This window comes from Crocodylus porosus, unplaced genomic scaffold (genome assembly GCF_001723895.1).
Source record: "Crocodylus porosus isolate Cpor-Errol unplaced genomic scaffold, CroPor_comp1, whole genome shotgun sequence".
NCBI classification, from domain to species: Eukaryota; Metazoa; Chordata; order Crocodylia; family Crocodylidae; genus Crocodylus; species Crocodylus porosus.
Genome location: NW_017728929.1, coordinates 1,693,693 through 1,721,561, shown reverse-complemented (window position 1 = coordinate 1,721,561; position 27,869 = coordinate 1,693,693). Strand labels below are relative to the sequence as shown.

The following is a 27,869-nucleotide window of genomic DNA, read 5'->3' as shown; positions in this document are numbered from 1 at the left end:
TCACCTATAAATTCTATAGATGTCCTCAGACCTCCCTTTCCTGAGCTTCAGGACCCAGGCCCCAGGATTGGCTTTGAGCTGGAAGTAACCCTGTGAAAGGAAAGTAAAACTTTAGTGAACACTTTGTTTTGCTGCTGCTTTCTAGCTCTAACTTAATAATTCTTCTGTATTGTCACCCATATTAGATTCAATTACAGTTGCTCATAAGTCAGCTGGTTAAAACATCTTTAACCTTCAAAGCCCAGAAAAGAACAGGAAGAACTGCTGATGGAATTTCTTATTTAAAAACAAACAATATCAATGGGTCTAGGAGAATTTCTTAAATGAATGAAACTTCTCAATTAGTCATTTTGCGGACAGAATCCAAAAGAAGGCTTCTAGCCTGTGTTTCTGCAAAAGTAACCAGAATGTCTAACTTGGGGGCTTACCTCTACTGGATAAATGGTTTCAAGCCACTACCTGCTAAATATCACAATGGTCACAATTTTTTATTTTGATGTCATTGCTGTGCTGAGCAAATTGCCAACAAATGAGCACTAAAACAGACTTACAGGGAAAGCAAGAAGAATTAATATCCTATAAATGGTGTAACACAGGGGTTGGCAATGTTTTCAGGCAGAGTGCCACAAACACCCACAACCTTGACTTGCAAGATATTGGTGTATCAGGGGCGGATGGTGGGGGAGCTGTGAGAGGCCTGATCCTTGTTGTGGCAGTGCAGCCCTGGCTCCCGTCCCAAGGCTCAAGTGTCAAACAAAATGCCTTTGCATGCTATGCTGTAGCATGCATACCAGGGGTTGCCTACCCCTGGTGTAACATATCTACCAGGCACAACTTTTAAAAAATATATAGTACACACGCACATACATATATATACATACATATACACACGTATAAACACAAGTTCTGTATTTTTTGGAGCACACTTATTCACAACTTCAGAAACATTCTAGTTTTTGAACAACTGAATGTGTGTGTGCGTTCAACTGGTTAAAAATTACTAGTTTCTATTAAAGTAGAAGGGTTGAGAGTGTGTACCAAAAATGCATACGTATGTGTTTGTGCTCAAATAAGCTAATTAAAAAGTTGTAGCCATTAAGTACACCCCAATCTCATGGGCACAAAACTCAATACTAAGCTAAGAACAAAATTATGGACAACTGATAGTGAAGAAAGTAGGAACTGTGCAAAAAAGAAAAAGGTGTTGTTCATAGTATTTAGATTAGAGGAGATACTATACCAGAAAAAATACCCAACTAGAATGCTGAAGAGGCTCTCCCACATAGAAAGGGCAACACAAAAAAAAAAATCAAATGGAATTTGTTTTTAAAATCAGTATTTAAAAATGCTGGCCGTGCAGTGCGTACTAAGCAAACAAATATCCAGAGAGAGCCTATGAATCTAATTTTGCAAAGTCATTGTTAACCATGAGTGTTATGGGTGGCATCAAATACTTCTCAGCAGAAGGTTCAAGTTGTTCTTTTAACAACATGCAGGGCAAGACATTAGAAAAGTGTCAAATCAACAAATTCATACTCCACAAATAGCCAGTATAAAGAAGGCAACACCAGGAAGCAAACAGCAAGCACTCTGAACAAGCTGTGATGAAGAAGACATACTAGGGAGAAACTTAAATGGTAAACAGGATTACATGGACTTATGCTGATGTTGCTGTGGAGAGGGATCCAGTCTACACAAACTGGGCAACTGATTGACTTTCCACAAAAAAACATTTTGCTTATAATGATGCTCTTAAGCTGCTGCCCTACTTCCAAGAGTCTTCTGGATAATTTGGGATGTGGAGGGACTGAGTGCATCTTACTAATGACCACAGTCAACCCTATCTACAAACAAGGCTCCTCCATTCACATGGTTAGGAATAAGGTATCTCCAACAAATCCAACCAGCATCAGACTCCAGGCATTCTCCCCCTACCTGGAACCAAACCATCAAAGTCCCTGGGATGTAAGCAACATTCACATCTATTATTAACAAACTAAGAGAGATATCTTGGGGTCTTGGGGCTAACAAGTAACTGTGCTAATTGGATCTATATATAACAAGTGACAGAAGGGAGATCATTTGTTGTCTGTATGAAAAAAGGACACGTACTAAGTTGGCCATGACAATTGTATCAACAACAACAGGTTTGGTTGAAGTTCCCAATGTGAACTGGAGTCCTCGAGGTGGCTGTCCAGTAGTGATATCATAACAGTGTCCTTCCAGAAGCAAATACTCCAATTCATATTCTGCAGCTACTATATTATCCACCTGCAAAAAAGAAAAAAAAACATTGCTGCATTTAGGAATGTCTCAAACAGATGTTTGCACTTGTGCTCCCTAGTCCTTAATTGCTCTCTGGAATATTTGTGGCATTTCCTCACAATTACGGTTTTGTTTCTAAAATTAGAGCATTTTTATTTTCTATTTTAGTGGGCTATTGATATTAAATTAGCCCCTAGAAAACCCCAAGAGAGACAACAGCCCCATTGAGAAAGAGACCTTATGGACCCACAGCAAGAGTCCTTGACCCAAACTGCTTACAGCCTGAACAGACAAAGGGTGGGGAAAAGGAAGCATTATAATTAGGGGTGTGTAAAATGGGCTGTATTCAATTCGGACTTGGCCTGAATTGGGGACAGCAATTAGATTTGTTGATTCAGATCACTGTCCCCAATTTGATTCCGCTGAATCCAAATCTGAAGATTCAATGCTGATTTGGAGAATCAGTGATTCAGTAATAGACACAGCTTTAAATACTTTTTCTACATATCTCTAGGTACCAGCGCAGCTCGTTAATGCTGCTATACTGGGGCAGATGGAGCATCCCACAGGAGTGCAGGGGGTTCCCCACATGCTTGGCAGTGAACCCAGAAATGGACTGGAAGTACTTCCAGTCTGCTTCCGGGTCTGCCGCTGTGTGCAGGCCCCCCTCCCGATCAGCCACGGGGAGACCCTTGGTGCCCCCCCAGACATAGGAAGTACCAGTCGCTGAGCGGGGGGGGAAGAGGGGGCAGTGTGCGCTTCCCAGCGGACCCAGAAGTGCTTCTGGTCCACTTCCAGGTCTGCTGCTGAGTGTGCTGGGGACCCCCCTGCACTCCTGTGGGATGCTCCATCTGCCCCAGCATAGAAGCGTTCACGAGCTGCACTGGTACCTAGAGGTATGTAGAAAAAACATTTAAAGCTGTGTCTATGTCCAAATCACTGAATCTTTCTGAATCAATTTGGATTCGGAGATTCAGCCAACAAATCAGGCTGAATCTCTGCCAAATCGAATCAGGGACCAAAGCTCTGCACAGCCCTAGTTATAATATCCCTTTTCACAAATGGGGAATTTAGATAAAATGACCTTCCTGATGCCAAAGTCTGTGACAAAGTTTAAACCTGAATCTAGATCTATCAAGCTATGGTCTAGTCCCAGACTATTCTTCCCCAAGAATATAAAGCTGTTATTAATTTTTGTTGTTACTGCCTCACCTACTGCCCACAGTGTTCTAGGTGGCTGTCTAAAATTAAAGACTGATATGACTGGCTGCAAATAATTCAGAACAGAAGTGCTGAGCAAAACTACCCCCCCGCAAATTCCCAATGTTCTTCAGTCTTAAACCCCTGCTACTCTGGGGGTCTGGACCCGCTCTTGAGGAGCTACCACTACGTTACTGTGAGACAACCTGCTCAGATTGGTAGCATCAGTGAACTGCATTTCAGAGATGGCCCTACTTTATGCATCAGGCACTGAAATTTGTGCACACACACATACACATAATGCTAGTATTATTTAGTAACCCAGGACTACAAGTCTCAGATTCAGATTCTTTTCCTCAGAATCTCTCTAAGTATCTAGGCAACACCAAAAAAAACCCCCCTCACAAAATACATCTGGCAAAACTAAATTCAGAGGCCTAAAATGGTAGTGGCATCCCTTTAAATGCCCATTTATAATTTAACTATGGGCAATACAGGAATGATAATACATATACACTCTCAGACTGTATGAACTGCTTCGTAATTAGTGTGGGATAAGCAATGCTAGTCTCTGCTACTGGTGTATCTATTGATCTGTACTCCACCTGGCTTTGGCCTTTTCCAGATACATTAGATGAAGAGAAAAATAAAGGGGGAGGGCTGCTACCAGACTACATATTTGCAGTCAGACTAATCCAGGCCAAAGGGGAGTTACCAACTGTTAGCTAGTGGTGCCCTCTTTGAAGTGAGTTTGGTGGTCTTGCTTCAGTTTGCAGTAGACAGATGTCCACATGACAAGAGCCACCTCCACAGCTGGCACTATGTTTGTCAATCTCAGCACAAAAGCCAAGGACTGAAGGGTTCTGGAGACTGAACTACCCTCTCACCTCTAGAGGTGGTTCCTCCAGGTCAGGGTTGAGGCACACTGATGGGGAAGCTTGTACTGCCACTGCCCATGCCATACCTGTTCTGTGGATAAATAGAGGACTTCAGCCTCCAGGGCGCTCAATCTGGCATCTTTCACATACGCTAGATACACACAAAATTATTTAAAAAAAAAAACCGCAATCTAAAATGGTTCTAAAACCTGCAGTTGTTCCTGCTCAGCTGTGCAATAGCTTATTCCAGGGAAAAAGAGAATTGCCCAGGATATCAGCCCGTGCCTTGAAGCAAAGAAGAGCTGTTTCATCTTGAGTTGTTTTAACAGTTTCCCAAGGCTATGTACGGTAGGCAGCATGTACTACATAATAAACTATAAATGGGTCATGGTAAGCTGCTTGTAAGCATTTTGTTGTTTGATCATTGTAGACCAGTTTATTAATTACAGAGAATATCTGCAAGATGATCCATCAGAAAGCTGTTTTAATTAAGAACCCTAAACAATTAAGAATCCCCTCTTCTGGTTCATGGCTGCCTCTTGTCCATTTCTGTGAAATGCTGTACTCAGACATGAAACAGTTTCTCTGCACAACATGTCCTAAGCTTGGAAAAAAACATAGCACCCCTCCCTTCTCTGTACTTTATGATCAGGTAGTTTAAGGTTCCAAAATGCCTCCATGTTCCAGACAAGGAGCAAGCAGGGAGTAAATATCTTACCTCCTCCAAGTAAATGTTATCAAGGTCATACGGAGTTCTGACAGACTCCACCATCCAGCTCTCAGGGGTATTTAGATTCAGAGTAAACAGCGGGGACTGAGGCATATCTAGGAATTTGGCAATTGGACCAGGAGCAAAATTGTCATCTGCTGTGAAGGAAATCTCAGGCTCCAACACATAGCGATAAAAGCTGAAATTCCAAACAGAAAGATACTGGAATGATTTACTGCCATATTTTGTAAGTCATTAACTCTCATTGACAAGTCATTTTTCTATAACAAGTTTCAAGAAGCTGGCAGTCCACTACTGGATTTTTATTTATAGGATCTTTGCCAAAGGAATCACACTTAACCCTGTGATGTTTGTAAATCAAAAGCATCTCTCAAAGTCTCCACCACTTTACCAGATATATCATTTTATTTTAGCAGACTCTTCTTAAAACTTAATAGCTATAATAGTTTAATTAGAACATGGAAGAATTTTTTCATTTAAATAATTTAACTAAAAAATGTTTTTTGTCAAAATCAAAATGCTTACAAATGTTGTAATGACTGACAAATTCTCATAGAAAAATACTTAAAACTTAAAAATTCTGTTGGAAAATGGGTATATTTTTGTATTTTCAAAAGCTTGAAAATAACTCTTTCTGAATTTTACTTAATTAAATTCTATTTCTGTTTCCATATTTCTTGACACATTATGTTATATAATGCACTATGAATAGATCAAAATCACACATTACAATAGCTGTCTTCTATTTTTTAAATCAGAATGAAAACAAGATTCAAATTGTTTTCCACAAAGTGGAAATTTCAACTTTCAACCAGTTTTAATCTTTATATAGAAGCACCAACTGAACCACTGTGATAAAGACAATTGTTCCAGAGTCTGAAATACACAACAGCAGAGGCAGGCATCATAAACACCTTGTTTTAGTTCACTCTAGGCAGATAAAAGGAATAAAATCTGTTGGGATCTTTTTGTTTTGCAGTATAACTATAGGCCAGTCTGTAACATTCTTCTGGCATTCACATAATTGGAAGTATTAATTTAGAGTGGCGTATGCAAGTTCTGCAAACATCACAAGCCAACTTTAGTTGAAACATCCATTTAAAATAATGCCACACACTCTATTTCTCTGACATACATAAAAGGAACCACTCGGCACCAACAATTTCTCTCATCACCACCCACAAGGCAATCTGGAAACCCATGGATGGAAGTCACGCTGTAAGCTCCAAGCAAGGTGAACAGCTCCCCAAGGTACAGGTCTATGTGTATCTGTGTGTAACAGACTCAACATGGTCAAGTTACTATGTGAAGCTACACAACTCAAACCAAATTGATAGCTACCTGTAAGGAGGTGGAGGGCTGCCACATGTAGGATGTTGTGTGAGAGCTCAACACATTTGCAAGTGAGACACTGAACAACACATGTGCATATGAGCAAATAAACGAATCACTGCGCAGCAAGGACATGGAACTCTGTTTTGCTTTTCTAATTCTTTTTGATTTCATAGAGAACATGGCAGACCACTGTAATGACCTTGGTGGGCCACATACTTCTAACAGCTTGAAGCATACACAGCACAGTTATGGAGCCTTATAATAAAACTGCATGAACACCTGGGTCAAGGCAAGTTTTTTTAGTGAAGATTGGTTATGAGGGTCTTTCCCGATTCAAGAATTCTATTTTTATGTCTTGTAAACATTCACCATATCACCTGTCTTATATGCCATGTTTACTATCATGTGTCTCCTTTCCTCTGGCGTGGAGTTCCTTACCTCTTCAGAGGCATGTCAGAAAGTTTAGACTGGCAGTTCATAAAAACTCTTAAATTCATATTTATCAGTTGATTCAGAACCTAGAGAGAGAAAGAGAGAGAACAAGTTTTTTTTTTAACAAATAAAGACTTAGGGGAGTATTTAACATAATCCCCCTTTTCAACACTGCCCCCACCTAATTTTATGTAAGTGGTGTAATTATCTGTTTCACTGTATTTTACCCCTGATTTGGGGATAGTCCAAAAAGTAGGCAAGATGCAGACTTAAAAATATTGTCTGTAGAACTAAACTGGTCTACAATGATCAAACAACAAAATACTTACAAGCAGCCTTACCATGACCCATTTATCATTTATTATGTAGTACTATTAGTTTTTCATTAACATGCTAAAGAAACTTTTCTGCATTATATCAAAGGGACTCTTGTGCAAGTATCTGGAGATGCAAGTCTAATTTTATCCATGAAAACAGAAAAATTCTGTCTAAATATGGATTCAAGTTTTTGAAGTTAGGCTTCCAATCAGAAGGCTGGTCTGACATTAAAGAAATGGCCCAGCTTGCTAATTAAGAGATAAATGACTGAAGTGTAAACAATTCTATGCTTTGCATATCAGACAGACTTGCAATCCAAGAACTCAAAGGAAATTTACAAATATTTATTCACTGAAGACTCACAGCTACTCTGTGAAACTGTCTGTAACACATTTAAATAATCCAAAAACTACCAAACAAATAATTTAAAACTGATTTTAATGTCTCTTAATTGCCACTTAGTGCAATACAACACTGTATACAGACCAAAAGCAATGGAGCGAGCCTTTGAGCATCTCTGGTAACAGGGTCAACGACAGCCACCACATCGAAGTATGTCTCTCCCTCCTTTGGTCTCAGTTTAACTGCACTAAACAAAGAAAGAGGGACAATAATCTAGATTTAAAGAAGCCTTTTTAAATTAACAGATTTACAGAGAAAGCCTTTGTTGTCCCTCTCACTTCAAAATGTTATATTATATGGTAAAAATGACAGCAATGATGTCAAATTGGAAGGTTATGCATGTACTCAAATAAAACCATTTTTAATCACCTGGAGCTGGGTGAGCCAAAGGGACAACACACACCAGCCATTTGCTTTTGTAGCCAAATACTCCTATGAAATGTCTACCTTGTGTTTTGTGAAGCCCAAAACATTACTGCCAGGTCCTGAGAATATTTTAGGATTTTTCTGTTGCTATACAGGTGTACTCAGAAGCCTACTAAGATATAAATCTACGATAATGTAGAAGAAACGTATTCAACAAATGCAAGCATCAACTTTGTACCTGTATCTCTCTTCAAAAAAATGGTATTCGATCCTTGCTTCTCCTTTTGGCTGAGCTGACAGAAGGGCATCAACCTTCATTACCAAGTCACTTGCCCTGGAAGAAAGAAGGTTTACAAATACTCTGAATAGTTATGTATTTCACTCTATATTAATGCAGACTGATAGATATAAAATAAAGGCCAGATTATAATATGAGGTTATACATTTTACTGGCTGTCAAAAAGGTTTCTTAACTGCTACATCCATGCAGAACAGCACATTTTTTAAGACACACTTTGGTTTGAAAAAGCAACAGGTTTAGGATTTCTTGCATGGAGTACAGGTTTCATCATACTTCTCCCTAACCAGGAACATCACTATGTAACTCTCAAGAAGCTCTGAAGATCATAAACATGTATAAACTTCATCGTCTGCAAAATACGATTAGTGACCCATCTTCATCACTCCACAATGTGTAACACGGCTTAAGCAGTGCAACACAGATTTAATTTCAAGGGGCTGAATGTGATACCTCCAGAGCTTCTCTCAGTAGGAGATTCAGACTTGTACCTCAGTACACTCACTGGGCTCCCTTTTACACTACAATTCTCTTAGGGAGCTGGAAGCAATCCCATGCATAGAACAAATTTAAAATGCATCAGATTAGCACAATCAGTGAGAAATCACTGTTGGCAATATTTTCTGTTTAATATTCTCCTGAACAAATAATGTAATATTGAGTGTGTTATAAATTTTCAGTTATTAAAAACTTCTTATAAGCTTCAATTCTGTGGGAGCAGATTAGAAATCTACAGAACTGAACAATGAAGATGAGTTGCATGTTACAGCAGTGCCAGCTAGTGATGGCCTGTCAACTCTAGTAAGAGTCTGCCAACTCTTCCATTATTAACTCTTGAGTTTCATGGATTTACAGCAACAGCTGTGCAAAGTATTCATAACAAGGCCATAAACCTGGTTAAATCTGCCAAATTCTGGCATGTTTTCTAACCTAGAATGCAGTTTAACTCCCAAGCTTTTCAGGAAGCTGGGCCTCTGCTTCCCAGGCCCTAGATTCAGCATTGTCCAAACACAGCCCATGTCTTCTTCTCAGTCCTCCTATTGGTATAGAGGTCTCAGTCCTCTTCCCTTTTCCTTTTTTGCTGAGAAGTATGAGCATGGGGATAAAAGAATGAACATATAACACTTAACATCAATTGTTGGAGAATTTTGGTGTGCAAGAAGAATGAAGCTCTTTGTACTTAATCTGTTTGACCATATGAAAAGGTATGCTATTGTCATGTAAACAGCGGCAGATTGTCATAGGAAGATGATTATGTTCTGCAAAATGCACAAGCTATGTGATCCTATAGAGTACACAGTGTGTAAAACCCTAACCAGAGAGGAACAGAGTTTACAGATTTAAAGGGTATAAAAACAATTTTTGATCTTAAAAGTTAAAAAAGCAAGAGTTGCCAGATATTATGTGAAGCTAGGCTTCTCGTGTTTAATCTATGGAAAAGGAGAGGTAATCCAGGAAGCATCTCTAGGAGCAAATTTATTAGTATGCAGGAATTTTAATGATTTAATCCCTAACACAGGCCACAGTAGCAAGTAGCAGAGACATTTTTACCCACATAAGTAGTGTCTTGACATAATCATGAACAAGGAGAACCCATGTACATTTTATTCCACCATATTCTTGTCATCTCTCACCCCATTCCACTATCACCAAGGTAAAACCTTTCCTAAAGATAAAATCCTCATCTAATAAAAAATGTGCTGCACACCCAAGTCACTCAGCTTCCTGTTCAAATGATTATTTCAGTGATCCAAGCTTTGTGGCTATTTGTTTTACAATTATTTCAAATATTTATTTTGACATGAGGTTCCCTGGATTACACAGAGCTGTAAAAGCTGGTTCTACTCCACATAGCAATTTAAAAAGTGTTTTTTCCCTCCCAAGTGATTCCTTTGAATATTCTGACTGGCCCATACATGGCGGGTTGTTTACACTCTCTCTCCAATGTGCACCTTGTACAATCTATACCAGGGGTTCTCAATACCTGGGCTGTGGCCTGGTGCTGGGCTGTGGTGGGTCAGTTGCTGGACTGGAAGTGGCCATGGACCAGCAAACCATGGCCTCCCCAGAGCCAGGCAAAGAGGCAGTGGATTCTTGTGCAGGGCCTGTGGCAGTGCAGGGTTTGGCTCATCTCCCTGCCCGATGGGGTATCCTTACCTGGTTGCCGGCCAGAAATTCTAGCTGCAGTCAGCTGTGACTGCTGGGCCACGGCATAAACAACTTTGAGAACCCCTGATCTAGACAATAGTTTGCCTGCCTTTCTAGTTCCACATTACATAAGGCCATGGTGCAGCTCTGCTTTCAAACTGACTATTCAGTTCTTTTTATAGTCACTTACAGATCTTCCTCTACCCCCAACTGCTGAATATGGGATTTGATTTTCTGTCCTGATGTCTTTAATATAATGTTCTCCAAGAGGTGGAAGTCATCTTGATTGAACATCTCACTATCTTCCAAGGGACCAATAATCTATGATAAATACAGATACAGGGTTACTAGGTAAGTGTTGCATTCAAATTTGAAAAAAGAAAAAATAAATAAACAAAAAATAACTGGAACTTGATCCACAGAGTGCCAAGTGTCCTTGGCTCACAGGGTACTAAATACATGTGTTAACAGGTCAACATTTTGCACAAACATAAAATATATACTCTTAATATCTACTGAGCACTTGGTCAGCAAGACACACATTACACAGAGCAAACTCTTGATGGTACAGTGGAATTCCAGACCAAAATCCAACTCCACAGAAAGCATCATATGCTAGAGAAATGAGATTTTCCAAATATATTAGAGTTGTTTAGGCAATTCGTACTACATTGCTAATATCAGAAACAAAATATTATGACTCATCACGCAGAATGTTTAATTACATGTCAAGGAATGTGGAACACTAGAATATGCAATACTCCATGGCACCTGCTTCTATTTAAAGTCCAAAACTAATTGCCGTGAACAACTGGGCTCCACAGTTGGGAGCAAAGTACTGCAATCAGAGTATCTGCTTAAGTCAAACAGTACTACTGTAAGGTGCTGGATGGAGACCTCTGGATATGGACACCCTCTATCCCAGTCCTCTCCAACCTTTTTAAACAGGAGATCACTTTTGGAATTTAAAAGCAACTGAAGATCTACTGCACTTCCTCCCTGGGAAGGTATGGCCTGAGGGCAGATCTACTGCACTTCCTCCCGGCCTGAGGGCAGGACAGGCCAGCTTCCCACCAGGAAGAGCCCGACCCTAACCCACAGCTGCAGGCTGCCCTGTCCCGCCCTGCATGCAGATCCAGGGGCACACGCCCCCCATGGCCTCCCAGGGTGTGTGCCTACCCCTCCCTGTGCACCCCTGGACAAGATGCCCGCAGCTCTGTCCCGCCCTGCCCTGGTTGCAGGGTCTGCCCCTGTTCCAGCTCCACTCTCTCACTGCTGCTGCAGTCACCCGTGCTACCCCGTGTTTGGGGGGCCACTTGCCCCCCCGATCTGCGCACAGCGGAGGCAGCTGCCATTGTGGGCTGGGCTTTGTACCCCAAGCCCCACTGCAGCTGGCCTGGGAGCAGCCAAATGCCACATGAGTCCTGCCACTGGGCTGAGCCATACCTGCATGTGGCCAGCTGCAATGGGGCTTGAGGCGCAACGGCAGCCGCCTCTGCCCCATGCAGAGATGGGGGAAGAGGCATGTGCCCCCAAGGCCTCTGCCAGGGTGTGCCCAGCAGTGGGAGCTCTCCCTACCCCTGGATGACCTCCTGAGCTCCAATCCTCCCACCACCACCCAGGCTGGGGCTCCACTTACCTTTCCCTGTTCCTGGCTGGGCCGCACCATCCCTTCCTCACCTGAAACTACTGACTACAGCCACAAACTTCCCATATATTAAAGAGCCATCAGATGATAGGAACTGTTGGCCACTGTCAAGCTAAATATACACCAGAGACTTCAACGGGAAAGATTATGCCATCCATTCCCAGACCTCTATGCCAAAGTCCCCCTTAATGGCCACATTTCGAATACATTGCTCAAGCTGCTGAATGAGCTCACCCTTCCATTGCTGATCACTGCTCTCTGTCCTTTCTTCAGCTTCAAAACATCTCTGCAGTACACAGCATGAGACAGAACAAAATCTACTTTGGGGGATTCAAAGGCATCTTTGAAACTATTTATATCCATACCCTGAAAGAGAAAAGTAATAATTACTCTCACTGACATGGGAACAATAAAGACCAAATAAAATCCAGAGGCCACTGACAGATGTTGAACTAAGAGTGCAATGGGATCCAATCCCTCATTCCAACAATCACACCTCCTGCCCTGTCACATGGGCATGACAGGACACACAGCTGCAATCCTGGGACCCCACACACCAGCAAGTTTAAGCCTTGCAGAGCTGTTCAATGCACAGTTTTAAACCTATGGAGCAGAGGGGGCTCATAGTCTTCTTCAATCTGGTACCTGCCAAGCTCCACAGGGGGCAGCACATACTGGGCTGCTCTGCTGCGCAGGTGTATATTCCCAGCTGGGGGGAGCCTATCACCTCCCCTGGCCTGTGAAGTCCAGCAGTGCAGCCCGGCAGAGGACTTGCACCACTGGGTTTAACACGCCACATGTGCAAATTAATGTGCAATACAAACCAAGAACAAAAGCTGTAAACTGGAGGTCATCCTAAATATCTCAGGTTTTAGCCCAGATCAAAATACAAGTGGCACAGTCATTTACACAGGAAGCCCTTCCAAGCTGCATTGCTGCCCCTCTGCCAGTAGGTGGAAGAGACAGCATATGGCCAGACAGGCTTGTTCCATGAATGACTAGTAACTAACACAAATGACACACAGTTAATTTATAGACACACGCAGCGTTGACTGGGACAGGAGGAGTGTTAGCACATTTTATCTTGTATACTTCACAGGTACTTGAAGTGGGACAGTGGACCCATTGGTGCATTGGTTGGTTTGTATCCTGCATTAATTTAAACCTGGGCTGCTACTACTCAGCAGGTACATCTACAGTTGAAATTAAGATGAAGCAATAAACTCCGGATTTCATGGATTTACAGCAATACCTGTCTGAGTCAGATTAACCTGCTTCTGAGCGCAGCATCTACATATGCACCCAGAAAGAGCAGCAATTTGAATTGGGGCAGGGCAAACCTGGGTTGGCAGGGGGTACGGGACACAGGGAGGAGGGGTGCAGCTCCAGGTGGTGGCATCGGGGTGGGGTGGGAAATGGGATGGGATGCTGGTTGGGACATGAGGGTTCTGACCCTGCAGAGCTGGGCTAGAGCAGTGAGGGGTCTGGCTCCTGCCTAGTCCCCATCTACATGTTTATTTTAGCACAGTTAATTACTCTGCCGTAAAACAGTACTGTGTATTACAGCACTACCTTACAGCAGAGTTAATTAGTCTACTGTGCCCTAACACCAGCGCACACCTAGATGGTGATGCCTTACTGTGGAACTAATTAGTTTACTCTGCAGTAAAGCGCATGTGTAGATGCATCACAGCAGGTTTAAACCCATGGGTTTAAACTTCCTGATGTGTGGAGGACAAGACTGGAATCCCAGGCTCCATGCACTTTATGGAAAGTAAGTCATCACGGACAAGTTCCTGATGCTGGGCTCCCCACATCAGCAGTCATGCAACTAGGATCTGATTAATTTTATCCGTTGTACTCAAAATTGCTCATCTTGCCATGCTTGTGTTCCAATGATGTGTGAAACATCTCTGGGGCTGGTTTACCATTTTATCACACATAGGTTGTTTGCATTTGTGACGTTTTATAGCATATGGTGTGATTAAAGGTGTTAATTACACCATAAATGTAAAATTTGTCAGGGCCAAACAGGCACTATTTTTTAAAAGACCTTCTCATGCTTCTTAAAAAAATTTCACTAATAAATTTTGCTACAACCTAATCCACAGATTCTTCTTTTCTCCAATCACTTTTCTGTTGTGTTGTTAAACCCTGACCTCTTCGTCCGCATTCCCATGATCAGGGGCATGCAATTGCTGTAGAGAAAAAAGCAGCAACACAAATTTATGCCGCTGCTTTTTGCCCCAGCGCACACCCCTGTGTGAGGTTAGCTCAGGGAAAAATGCTCTGGGCTGGCCTTACCTGGGGTGCTGGAGGCCTCCCAGGGCTCCTGTGGTGGCGATCTGGCCATGTGGAACCTGGCTTGCAGCTGGAGTTCTGGCTGGCCAGGCACTGGTTTTGGGCAGCAACTCTGCTGCCATGTACAGTGCCCCACTTTTTCTCAGGTTCTTTTTTTTTTTTTTCCTGGTATCTAAATTTGGCTCCATGCTGCAAATACACAGTATGGAGAACCAAATCGCATGCGTGAAGGGCATTCTGTGGCACCTCAAAAATGCATGTGCATGCTTGTGTTGACATGGCATTCTTTTTCAAACATCCTCATGACTTGAAATGACAGTACCTCATTCTTTTCTGCAGGTCCTGCCACCTGGAACATTCATCATGTATTTCTCTAGCCTTAGTGATTTGACACTGTTTTTCACATCTCATCAGAAAATGATTTCTATTTTTCCCTATTTCTCTTAAAAAGGGATCAAATTAAGACACAATCAACTTCATTAAATTGCCAGTAACTTTGAGCATTAATCCTGAATTCCCAACTGACAAGTTTAAGAAAATATTAAATTGTTACAGTATTTCTGTTTACGCTTCTGGCATCCAAAAACCAAATACATACTAAAAGGGAAATCCAGGATGCCCCAAACATCACCAAGTGCACAAGATAAATTGGAAGGGAAAAACATCCCATCCTCCAGCTATAAATTATGCCAGAGAAAAATATAACAACAAAAGATGAACATTTTCAGATGGCAAATAAAATTGAGAATGGTCTTTCCATCTCATAATCTCTCCTTTTGACTTTTTGAAACTTTCTTTTAAAAAGTTTTCATTTTGTATTTAATGCATTAAAGCATTATGAATGATGTATTGAAGTCAATATAAGAATTAAAAATTACTGTACTTTCATAGAAATAAAAATAAATAAAAAATTAAGACTACTGGGTTTAAAGACATAAAGGAAATAATTGTACTCAGTTAGAAAAATCTTATGACCTAAGGCCAGGAATTAGAATTTCACTATCTGACATCATTTCACATTTTTTGTGAACACATGGGATTGGAAAATTCTGCTAACACAAAGAAATGCAGCATAGCACAGCATCCCACCACAGCAAAAGCCCTCACATGTACTTACCCCAACAGCAAATTCTGCAATGTCAGCTCCTGCCTCCAATGCCTTTGCTGTTTCCTCTTTGGCCATTTTAGTAATGAAATTCTTGGCATTGTTCGATGTTTGCGTTTGTAAAGCTGCCCATATGGCCCTGGTGATAAGTGTGTTATCATTGGATGGCTCTTCACTGGGGTTATTGATCATGCTAATTCGGACATTATTGCTGGACTTCTGTGTTTTAATGAAATGCAAATTAAAACAAGTTCAGAATTCTACAAGTAGAAGAAATCTATTATAATAACATTCAATCAGGTAGACAGCAGTACAAAGATACCAGGACTATTTATTCTTTGTACACCACGAGCTTGAATTTTTCCAGAGATATGAAGTTAATGTTACTGCTTCAAAAGTCAAATAATAATAGATTCCCCAACTGCTGTATATATGGTATGTATTTTACATTTTTGTCTTATGCTGAAGTAAAGCCACCTCTGAAATAAAAACTGGCAGATCTAAAGAAAAAAAAAAGACAAAACATGAAAAATGTATTTCCCAACCATGAACTGGGAAAACAGTTTTGATAGCTAGGTTGTAATTTAGTTGGGATAAACTGGAGCCAATACTCAATGCATAACAAATAGCCAATTAGGGTATTAGTAACTTTAATAAAGATCTCAAAGCTGGCACATCTGTAGCACAGCTGTGGCACACAATACCCTAGTGCAAACACTGACATGGAAGGAAGAGAAGCAGAGCAAAATCATTTTCCTGCTGTGCCTTTTTATGTATTGAGAGAAATGAAGAAAAAGTGCATCATGCTTGCTTGGAACAGTGATCCACAGTTCTGCAATATTCAATACAAAATCTAAGTTGTTTCTGACTTCAAAATGAACAATAGTTGAGAAAGTCCAAGGTCTGCCTTCTCATCACAAACAGAAAATGCTTCCCTCCCCACTTTAACATTTGTATTAACTACATGGCTTTGATCAATGCACCCTGAAATGTATGTATAATAAGGCTGAGTTACAGGATAACATTTCAAAATTCTTGGTGGGGAGAGGCAGTGGCATTAAAGACTACTGTAATGATCCTGGAACTGAACTTTTTCCTTAAGCCTTGGAAAAAGAAGGTTTCATACCCTACACGGCATAGTGTTAAACTCATCTGTTTTTTTCAGGCTTTTGCCCGGAGGAGGAACTTGGAAAGAGCTGTTACAGAGTGATTTTAAACAGACTTAATATTTCTCAATTTGTTTTTGTAGCATGTACAGCTGGATGCCCAGAGAGCAAAAGAAAAAAGTACAACCATTTAAACAAGCTTAATAGTTGCTCATTTGAATGTGCAATTTTGTGAGCAGGTAGTGCGCTGAAACATATCAGAATCCTGCCAAAGTGCTTCTTCTGTGAGCTGAAATATTACCTACCTGATGCTTGATGGCATCATACAACAATTGTCTCCCAGAAGCTTTATCAAAATCTCCAACGATCCAAAAAGTAACTGGTCTAATAAAAGAATCATCTATAAAAGGATAACAAAAGAACATTTAGAAAAAAGGTCAGCTCCTAAGTATTTTTACAGTGGCATTACGCTGGAAAAAGCACACAAACATGCATGGGTTTAAGAAACTAAAGAGCATACAGGGAAAAAGCAGGAGAAGCAAAAGAGTGAGAGTGACAGCATCAAGAATAGTGGCATTACTATTAAAATAAGTTTGATTTTGTTATTTAACCCCCAGGAGGAACATGCAATCTATTTCTGAACTGAATTAATATTTGGCTACCTGTTAAATTTTAAAAAGATAAGAAACGTTAAGAACCTGTAAGTAAATTATGAATTATTAAGTACTAATATGCTTTTTTATTGTTGTTCTGAAGCTGTAGCTCACAATCCATTTTGTACAGAAAAATAATATCAGAGGGCTAAAGGAAACATGCATTTAGTTTCTTTCCCATTACCCACAGGTTCTAAGGCAATTTTATTCAGCTAACAAAAATTTCCCAATAGTGTAAAGAAAAGAAAGTGATAAAGCTGAAGTTACCATAAATCTCCTTGGAGGACATCCCTAAACAAAAGGAGAAAGGGAAATAAAAAAGAATCTAAGAAAAGGAAAACACCATTGATTCCTATAATAAAAACACCATTGATTCCTATAATATACTCACAAATAGTAGGCAGCTATACAATACAGTGTAGATAGGAATCCTGAAACCAAGCCACTACAACTACATGCAAGTGAACAGGCACAAGCTATGCCAGCAACATCATATAAAGCTTTGGGGGTTCCTCAAATACATTTTAGGTGAGTGAAGAATAACATATCCAATTATCAACAGGAATTTAGGAGGGCCCTGGGGCCAAACTCCCCCATTTTTGCAAGTGCCCTGATATAATGAGCTTTAAGTGACCAGCAACTGATGTTATGTCTTACTACCAAAGCAAAATCAGCAGTGCCGCTGCATTATCAATGCAGAGGTCCGGATATCAACCACTGAGTCAGCAATGCATAACATTTTCCATTATTTAGTAGAAAAGCATACAACATTATTTCTGTAATCAGTCACTGAATATTCAGTTTCTTGAGTGGCTTCAGGTACAGTGGGCAGTTCAAAACAGCATGACTCCATAAACGGACGCTATCAATTTAGAAGCTGAGATCAGCAGGCAGCAAGGAAAGTGAGTATTTAGGTAAACTAATCTGATCTAAGGGAATTCTAGCTGTATACGGGCACAACCAATTCTCTAACAGGTTTGCAAATATTGTTTCACGCACACATTTAGTTTCCAGAGGAACATCTGCTCCTCTATCCTCCCAACAACATACCACAAAAGAAAATGCGTTTTCAAACAAGTTTTAAGATGTTAAGTGGCATTTCATTCCTTTTTAATTGTCTAAGTCAGTGGTCAGAAACCTTTTAGGAGGTGCAGACCAATGTAGCACAGTGTGGTCCAAAGGTGGGCCCCCTTCACTACACCGTTGCCAATCACGGCTCAACCACCATTCCCCTGCCACTGAAGTCTAGATGAAATCACTCAGTGGGTCACATCAAGTCTGAGGGCCGCAACTAGCCAACACCCCATGTAAATAGCCCTTTTCTGGTTGTCTATTTGGCATTTTTTGACACTTAAGTGCCCAGAAGAATGCTATTCCTAGACACATAGCCCTGCACTCAGGATGACTGTGTGCAGCCTGGACACATGCAGTAGTATCCAGGGCAGGTAACATCTTTTGAAGCCTAAAAATGTAGTCAACCAAAGCCCATGGCTAAGACTGGGAGAGGGAGGCAGGATCTCCTGTCTTTTTTCCCCCAGTAGCTCGGTCACTACTCACTTAGGAAGACAGAGAACCTAGAACTAGGGCACTCATCACCCAAAGGGCATTTGAAGCTAGGCCTCTCTGACTTCTTAGTACAGCACTCTAATTGCCACACAAAAGATCAACCATTATGCACTGCCTTCTCCAGTGCTCCTTTTGAAGCTGGTTCCCTGAGTAGCCAAGACAGGGAGCCATGAGTATGTGGAGCCAGGAGGAAGAAGGCAAGCCAGAAGATGTAAGGCTCAGTGAGGGAACTGCTGGCCTGTAATGAAGAGGGCCTTGGGTTCTAGCCTGGGACCTTACTCCTAATGGGTAAACTTTAAAAGGAGCACGTAGGTATCTGACTTCCCAGGTGACGGTCCTAGCCACTAAGCTACCAAGGGCAAGATACAGTATCTCTCTTTATCCCTCATGTTTTGCTGCCAGTGTGCAGGTCTGGTCTGTGTGTATATGGACTCATCCATGCATACAGGGCTATACCATCCAGGAATACAATTCCTCTGTGTGCATAAGTGTGAAAATGTCATGAAAACAACCAAATCTGGACACTTAGAAAACCATGAATGAAACAAAATGTCACCCACAGCGCTGGTTTAGTGCTCCAGACGAAGAACACATGGAACTGGTTCAGACATGACTGAGTGCACCTGAACAAAGGGCTAGGCAAAGGACAGAAAGAGTGCTGGGAACATGTAAAGCTGCACAGGGAGGTGGCAGTGTTTGGGCAAAGTACCAGTGAGAAAGAGGGAGTTAAACACACAAAGGGATTGTCCCTTAAACAGAAAGGAAGTGCAAGAATTAATTAAAGTAGCAGAAAGTTAGAAAGTGTAAAAATCTAAAATGGGCACAAATGAAGAGGCTGGATAAGTACTGTACAGGGATTTAAAAGTAGCCTTCTAGCACTGGTGCAGGAGGTTGGACCAAATGACTCTTGAGGTCTCTTCCAACCTTATGGTTCCATGACAGCCCTCACTTCACCTTTTACAAACTTTTGGCTTTGCACCTATACCACTGCCACATGTATCTGATGGTCTCCCATTTCATGCTAAGCCTTATCCTCTTCCTGCCTTGTGACCAGTTCTAATAGGGTTAATTCCTTTCATATCCTCAGCACCAGTTCCCTTTCCTTACTCTCGATCCCCCAAGTGGATCTTCTCTTACACTGTGAACACTTCAGGGAGGGAAAGTGTCCCACTTTAAGTACATGCACTATAAGCAATCTAACATTTGCATCACAGTAGATTCCAGAAGCCCAAGTCAGGTTTGAAATCTAGTTGCATTCAGTGCTGTATGCACAGAGATGGATCTGAGTTCGTATTTAAAATTTCAATTGTTACCTTTCTTTGTTAAGTAGGTCATGCTATTGGCTACAGCAGCTGTCTTATCTTTGGAATCCAAGACAGTAAATCTAGCAAAATCATCCACAAAGAAATTATCTACAGGAAAAGATACAGAATACGTTAGGTGCAAAAACTTATTATAGAAGTATATAAAAAAAGAAAAAAAACCATTCATTTGATTGGCTTAACCCAAATACTTCCCAATTGTTTTATGCTGCTTGTGTTTTTGATTTCTTCTGCTCCTGCCTAAAATATTATGACTTATCTCAGAACACACACCAAGAGCCCTCTATCATTCCTGTTATTCAAATTCAACTGAAATCAACAGTTCAGCATTCCATTCAGTTAACTAACCTTGTGTAATAATATGCATTAAAAGGCCATTGTGTCACTACCCTGCAAGCTATTAAAGGAAGACCACCAAAAAAAGGCATCCACAATTGCATTTTAATGTGCATGGTTATCTATGGATTCAGCAAAACTGATATTTTAACCATGAAAATTTTTACTGAAATTTGTAGTGTAGCAACCCTGTTTCAAAGGGACTGCATCAGTCTCTGTTCAAGAGAGGTTTAGGGGTAAAGCAACACTGACTGCACAGTCTTATCTAGTGCATGACTGTACTATTCTGTAATTTAGCTAGTGCTACCAAGTCTCGCAGTGTTATAAGTCAAAAAACTCCCTGAAGTTCTTTAGATGAAGTAAATGGACACTACCTTAATTACTTTGAAAAAAATTGCAGATATATGTATCATGCATACATATGTGAGTAAGCCTTGTTAATGCGCACAATCTTTTTGTAGAAGTGCGTTCCACAGGAGAACCCTGTTCTTGTAATCAAATGCTTTTATGGATTGGGTTCACAGCAACTGAAAATTTCCTTACTAGTTGCAGTTAGATCTAAGTACTCTCTGTCAGATGTCAAGATCCTCGAATTGATCCTTGGAACAACATTAGGTTGGTTCATGATATAATCAACCACATCTTGATCATTGGACAATTCAACCTGAAGGAAGGAAAATAACTGTAACTGCTCAGGAACAAAGTTACCATGTGAATTAAGGTAGTTTATTTACATATAGAGCCCGATTTATAATTTTAAATGGGCTGCCAAGACCTTCCGCAAATCAGGTCTCCCTTTGAAATCACAGTTGAAATATCACATACCAGGTACACAGCTCTCTGGAAGAAGCTAGTGGTTTCTAGGATTTTGTGCATTGTTACAGTTTCTAGGTCATCAGGATCCAGCTGCTCTTTTTGAAAAGGCATTCCATTGAACAGCACAATGGGCAGAGGACCCACCCCTGTCTGCTCATAGTAACTTCTCCCCTCCTGAAATAAAAGGAAAAATCACATATTAGTATATCTCCTCATTACTGCGTAGAAGAGTTGTGGTATCCTCACTTTAACATACTAAGTCTCTACCCAAGTCTAATTCTGAACAATCCTAGAACAGGACACTGGAAATTTTAATGACTTGCATACTCTGAGAGTATCAGTATAGAAAGATTAAATATCTGTTACATACATTATCTAGCAAAGAAGACTACAAAACAAAAGTAGCAGGCTTAATTCTTCTATATTATCAAAAAATAAGAATATATAATCAAATTGTTTTATTAAACTCAGACACTTAGGACTTATGGGCATTTAAGCTAAAAAAACAATGCCCCACCCCCCCCAAAATCTCTCTCTCTGTCACACACACACACACACACACACACTACAAACAGCAAAATTAGCTAGATATCTATTCATGCTGTGGTAGTGCTGGAGTGATGTTGTATCTATGATAGTTCAGAAAAAATGGTGACAGGCATGGATTTCTGCGGGAAGTATCTTTCACTGAATCAACTGCATGGTCAGGAGACATTCAGACAAGCTTTCCCATACAAGGCACTTTCTTCATATCTGAGAAAAGCGGGCATTACATGAGCCATGAAGTAGGTGGAGTAATGGTCTGGGTTAAACTCCATATGTAAATAAAAACAGTCTGCTGGGCTGTGAAATAGGAGAACAGAGATATATTAACAGCTAGCAGAGAAGAAGCATGCAGAAGAGAGGACAGCCTGATTAATGGAAAAGCATGATCATTCAAGAAAGGAGAAGGCCATTAATACCTATGGAGTGCACAGAGATTAGAAGGGATCAGGAAAATTATAATGAGCTATGAAGTCAGTCTAAATCTCTCCCAACCATGCAGATAGTCTAATAAACGCTATCACCAACAAAAATCCTTGCCTCTTAACAGTCCCATGCAAACACATTCTCACTATTTTTTTAACGATCTTACCGTCAATTTTTATTATGTTCAGCAATCTGAAAGCTAATTCAGTTTCTCTAGACAATTCTCCCAGTAGTGCCAAATGAAGTAGGCATTAAATTAACAAAAACTTCTGGCTGCAACCAGAAGGACCTATCTCAGGTTGGTGATAGAACACTAGGACCCTGCCACCACCTGCCCTTGTTTCCCCAGAAACTCAAGTATAGTGCCTGCAGAAAGAAACCCGCCACTGATAAATGCTGCCAAATCCCCAATTCTACTGGCTGGATCCAAAGGTTCATAGCCTGTATCTGGCCTATGGGTCATAGATTGCTGACCCTACCTTAGACCAATTTACTACCACCATCATTCTTCTCTCTGGTGTTGGGAGGTTTTAGCGAGCAGCTGGAAGAGGCCTTGTGTTCTGCTACACCTTTCCCAGGTTTCTATTTTAGCCTCCAAATTTTCAAAGTACTGTTCTAACAAGAGCTAACAAAATCATCCTCATTATATGCTATCAGTGCTAATCTCCACACTCTTCCAGAACAATTTTCCCAGCAAGCAGCATCAATTACATGGGCCAAGTGCGAGAGAAGAGACTATAACTGCCTCCATCATTTCTACTGCAGAATATTGGCTGAAGTAGCCTTCACAGTCTTGCTGCTCCCTCCTGCACAGCCTACAAGATAGGTATAGAAATCCAGCCTCTCATTTCAGGGTGGCTACACACGAGGCTTCACAAGAGGGCTCTCTGCTCCAGCACAAAGGTATGATCTGCCATTTTAAGCACTCTGCCCATTTCTTTCGATGATGTTATCCATTAAGAACCATACCACATCTATATGGTAAATTGGTAAGACCTCTCGCAGTTCAGAAAGCTCTTTTTCTATTTTATATTGGGCATTCAGATTCATGTGAAACACTTTTTGTTGTTTGAGGACTGTTCACCATAATAGGTTCTGCTAGAAAAGACACTAATGAAAATAAACATAAAAAAATTACTGAGCTCACACTCAATGTACTGGCTGACATCCTAAAGGAGATTAAAAAAAAGGCACATTAAAAGAAATAGTGCTTTATCTCACAAAATTCTTACCTTCCTATTTTGGTCATAAGCAGAATCAATTCCCAGAATGCTGTTCACTTCCACATAAGGATACTGCTTCTCAAGAACACTAACTACATGTTCAACCTTCAGTTGATTGCCCGTTTTGACTTCGTTATACATCTAAGAAGGAGATGCAAATACAGTTTTACAATTATCACTGAATTATCATCCTCTTCTCACCAGTGTAACATATCATCTGTATTCCAGTATGAATATAGAGTCTTAATGGGTTAAAATATTCTTTAATATATGTAAGAATCATCTTATGAGTGGTGCTCAAACCTTTCCAATGCACAAGCTGGATGAATGAGCTGGCTCAGGCTGTCATGTGGCCCATGGGGCTCCCCACAAGTTCAGAACTTCAGCAATGGGGGAGCAGTGGCAGTGTTAATTGCCACAGGGCTCCCAGGCAATTAATGGTGACATCATTCCCCATTGCTAAATTTCCAGGCCCACAGAGAGCCCCACAAGGCAGATGACTCAGCTCCACAGGCTCTACTTTGAGCACCCCTGATCTACACCAGAAATAATCAACCTTTTTAGACTCAAAACACCCCTGAATAAACTTGAAACCCCTTGGATAGACTCAAGGCACCCCTTGGAAAATGCCAGCTCTAAGTTTCCAGTCTGTTTCTGACCACAGCATAAAGCATTTTTTTGTTGCAAAGAACTTAGAAAGACCACAACTATGGATTTCTACTTAAATTTCTGGGTTTATCTAGTGAATCATGTTTGGAAACTGTGGCACCCTGGTTGAGAATCACTGACCTACATGTACAAAGCCAAGTGGTGAAACACTGCTAGCCCTGAAAATTGGCCTGCTATGCCTTAGTTATTCAATGGTAGTGTAAGAGTGATGCTGTAGTTGTGCATCTTATTTTGAAAAATCTATCACTGTAATGCTCAACTTCAATAGTGGCTGCAATGGCAGCAATATCTTGTAAATTAAAAGTATTTCTAAAACTTGCAATAATGTAAGCTTTACATTATACAAATCAGAGGAGTTCCCTGTTTTTCTCCGAGTTGTCCTAGTAAATTTCCTTACACATGGGGCCACTGTGATCTGGGTTGCTGACATGCTATTTGTAAAGTGGCAAACATACTTGCTTCCCTTTTGTAAAGGTGCAAAATGATATTTCTTTGGCTTGCGATTAATTTTGTCTCTCAAAATAAATCTGAGGGGAAAAATACAGTTTTCAAGCCAGTAGCAATTAAAAGAATGTGTCTAAATATTATCACCTTAGCACAATCTCTCAGATGTCAGTTATTTAAACATCTTGTTTCTAAATGAACACTTACAGATATTATAGTCTGGAAAGCGTAATTAGTATCTGATTCTTGTGCAACATAATTATATGCCCTAAGAAGAGCAACTCCAGCATCCTGTAGTCCATCAATATCTTCTGAGTCATTGACCACAAAAACTAGACCAATCCTGTAAAAAGAAAAAAATCCATTTGTCATGGTCAATGTATATAACTATTTATTTACATCTTCACAGAACAGCAAATGACAATCAGAATCTTAAGAAAGGGTTCTTGCTGGATGACTAATAAACAGACTCAGATAGCTTTGATTCTGGGACTCTTTCTATGGCATATTCCCTAGAATGTATTAATTAAAATCTTTTTTTTTCCTATTTCTTCAGAAGATTTCATAGACATCAGGGCTGGAAGGGACCTCAGGAGATCACTGAGTCCAGCCCCCTGCCCCAAGGGCAGGAAGTCAGCTAGGGTCAAAGGATCCCAGCAAGATAATGCTTCTTAAAGGAGTCCAGAGTAGGTGCTTGCACCACCTCTGAAGGGAGCCTATTCCAGGCCTGGGGGCTCAGACAGTAAAGAATTTTTTCCTTATGTCCAGCCTAAAATGGTCTTGGAGGAGTTTGTGACCACTGGACTTTGCCATCCCTTGGGGCGCTCTGGTGAACAGACATTCCCTCAGATCCTGATGCACACCCCGATGTACATATAGGCTGCCACCAGCTCACCCCTGAGCCTGAGCTTTCCCAGGCTGAAAGTACTTTGGGCCAGTACTTTGAGTCCATTAAATTTTGATTATTTTGCTTTTCCGTTTTTCCAGTTTTTCTATTTCTTCCTCACTGCTGGGGGGAGGGGGCTTCTATTCTATTAGACCCTCACTGTAACTAGCAAAAGTGTTACTCAAAACATGTTAAAAGAAAAGACAGAAATTTTTTTTATTCAGTGCATCTGCAGGAATGAGAGACATTTAAGCTTTTTGCAATGTCCTCCTGGATGGTTAACAAGCTTCTTATAATAATCATGAAAGCATTAAAACCTAAAACAGATGCATCTTTCATGCAAAAATCTTTCTGTAAGATGTTTTATTACCTCAGTGGGATGTGATTACTGAAGAACATCTCAGCCACATTAAGCAGTTCTGCTGTACTCTCATGGGTAGGATCCACTATAAGAACCTGTAGGTAATTACAAATTGGAAGGCTTTTAGGTTATTGTATCACTTTAAAAAGCAAGAACGGTACAGTAGCTCATGATTAAGAGACTAGGTTTATTTACATTTTACTGGGCACATCTACACGAAACGCTAACTGTGCGGTAGCCTAATAATATTGTGCAGTAGCACATCACAGCACAATGTTAATATGCTACTGCTCAGTATTATTAGGCTACTGAGCAGTAGCATCAATAAAGAGGTGTTCGCCAGCACTACTGCACAGTAACTGCAGTATTACTGTGCATTTATTTAGTACTTGATTATACAAATACTAAATTAAATGCACAGTAACCACTGTGCATTAATGAACATGTAAACATGCCTACTGCAGAGGTATTATTCCTTTTTAACTACCACTACAGACAGATTAAACACTAGAACAAATAAAGGATTTAGATGGAATTGAGCACTGTAGCCCAAAACTGATATAAAATCCCCCTGTTCCCACCTAACACGGGATACTCCATAGGCACCTTAAATATTTCTCCTATGTGTGTTCCTTGGCACAAGTGGGACTGTGCTCAGGCCCACCCAAACCCAATCAAGATTTGAGGGGATTCAAACTCACATCCTGCAACTCTGTAGCTGAGGGGTCAGGGCACCTAACTCAAATGGGGAATCTCCTTGGCTCCAGTCCTTCCTCTAAGGACTGTTTATGCATTTACTATTCAAATATTATACGATAAAATGAGGTAGTTCAGATACCCTCGTCAAAGATGAAGATATGAGTTTGAACCCATTCAGCCTGAGGTGGGTCTAACCACACAAGTCTCCCATTTGCTGAATGAGGGATCTTAACATTAAGTTATTACATAAATCATGTGTACCATCACCTCAGTTGCCTCTTCCTTCAGCCATATTTCAATAAGAATGCCATAAGTCTTGTTCAATTCCTTGAAAGAACAGTTGTAGTCACTTATTCTCAGGAGAGGATTCCTGGTTCTGGATTTCAGGTGAATGGAAGCACCTGCCTTCAGCCTGGACTCATATGCCTAAGCTCCAGAGAGGGCAGGCATTTCAGATGCTTCCTGTTGCTTCGTATTTGCTTACTGGCAGCTTTAGCTGTGGGTTTTCTGGATCACCAGGGTGAGGCACCTAATTCCCCAAACTCTATAGGAAGCCTAGACACCTTACTGTGTTCTCATTCTATTTTGGGGGAAGCTGCCTAGAAGTTACTGAGAAACCAATTTGTAGGCACCTAAATCACTTTTTGTATTCTAGCCCTAAGTGATCTGCCCAGGAAGCCTGAAGTAAACCTGGGAACTGAATGAAAGACCTTAGTCTCAGCCCAGTACCAGCCTGCAGAGTGATTTTAGTCTTACATGTAGCAAAGTGATGTTCCAATGCTAAGATGTAGAAAACACCTCAGCTAACATGTTTTGCATTTCTTTTGGTCTCAGACCAACATGGCTACTAAATACATCCCTGAAACACGGAAGATGCTGAATTTTAGCCTATTTGGCATTTTAAACTTCACTGCTGAACAACAAGAAAGATTTCCACACCTCCCTCCTTGCCATCTGATACCACCAGAGAAGGAATCCTGCCTGATCTACACAACAAAGAGCAACTCAAAAAGACACTCATGGACCCAGAGGGAGAGACTTGCATCTTCAGCTTCCTCTGTGCAAAAATGAAGTTTATTTCCTGCCTATGGGGACTTTTAGTCTTTAGTTTTTCCTGAGCCTGATGAAGGGTGTGTGAGCCCACAAGCCTGCAGAAAAAGATAACTTTTTTGTGATTTCTTAGTTGCTTTAATAAAAGGTAACCTCTCTGAACCAAGAGTTCTAGAGTTTTGCATTTCAGCTAACATGAAGTACTTACAGATCACCAGGGATCCTAGTTTTCTCTGATTAAAAAAATCCAAAATTTTCATAGTTTCATAGTTTTTAGGGTTGGAAGGGACCTGAGCAGATCATCTAGTCCGACCCCCTGCCATGGCAGGAAAGAATACTGGGG

At 40.8% G+C, this 27,869-nt stretch overlaps 1 protein-coding gene across 2 annotated transcripts in view; it reads right to left on the bottom strand.

Moving 5' to 3' along the window:
* The window catches only part of UGGT1 (UDP-glucose glycoprotein glucosyltransferase 1), a 78,737-nt gene that overhangs the window by 15,906 nt on the left and 34,962 nt on the right, over nt 1-27,869 (bottom strand). For both annotated transcript variants that reach the window (XM_019542922.1, XM_019542924.1), the window contains exons 15-31: nt 25,787-25,872; nt 24,738-24,873; nt 23,427-23,558; nt 21,235-21,399; nt 20,953-21,073; nt 20,065-20,163; nt 17,453-17,476; nt 16,838-16,932; nt 15,439-15,645; nt 12,255-12,386; nt 10,563-10,693; nt 8,165-8,260; nt 7,645-7,747; nt 6,847-6,926; nt 5,062-5,251; nt 2,113-2,271; nt 5-90 (exon numbers count right to left, since the gene is read on the bottom strand). In XM_019542922.1, the coding sequence (XP_019398467.1) occupies nt 5-90; nt 2,113-2,271; nt 5,062-5,251; nt 6,847-6,926; nt 7,645-7,747; nt 8,165-8,260; nt 10,563-10,693; nt 12,255-12,386; nt 15,439-15,645; nt 16,838-16,932; nt 17,453-17,476; nt 20,065-20,163; nt 20,953-21,073; nt 21,235-21,399; nt 23,427-23,558; nt 24,738-24,873; nt 25,787-25,872 (2,042 nt within the window). The remainder of the gene's footprint in view (nt 1-4; nt 91-2,112; nt 2,272-5,061; nt 5,252-6,846; nt 6,927-7,644; nt 7,748-8,164; nt 8,261-10,562; nt 10,694-12,254; nt 12,387-15,438; nt 15,646-16,837; nt 16,933-17,452; nt 17,477-20,064; nt 20,164-20,952; nt 21,074-21,234; nt 21,400-23,426; nt 23,559-24,737; nt 24,874-25,786; nt 25,873-27,869) is intronic.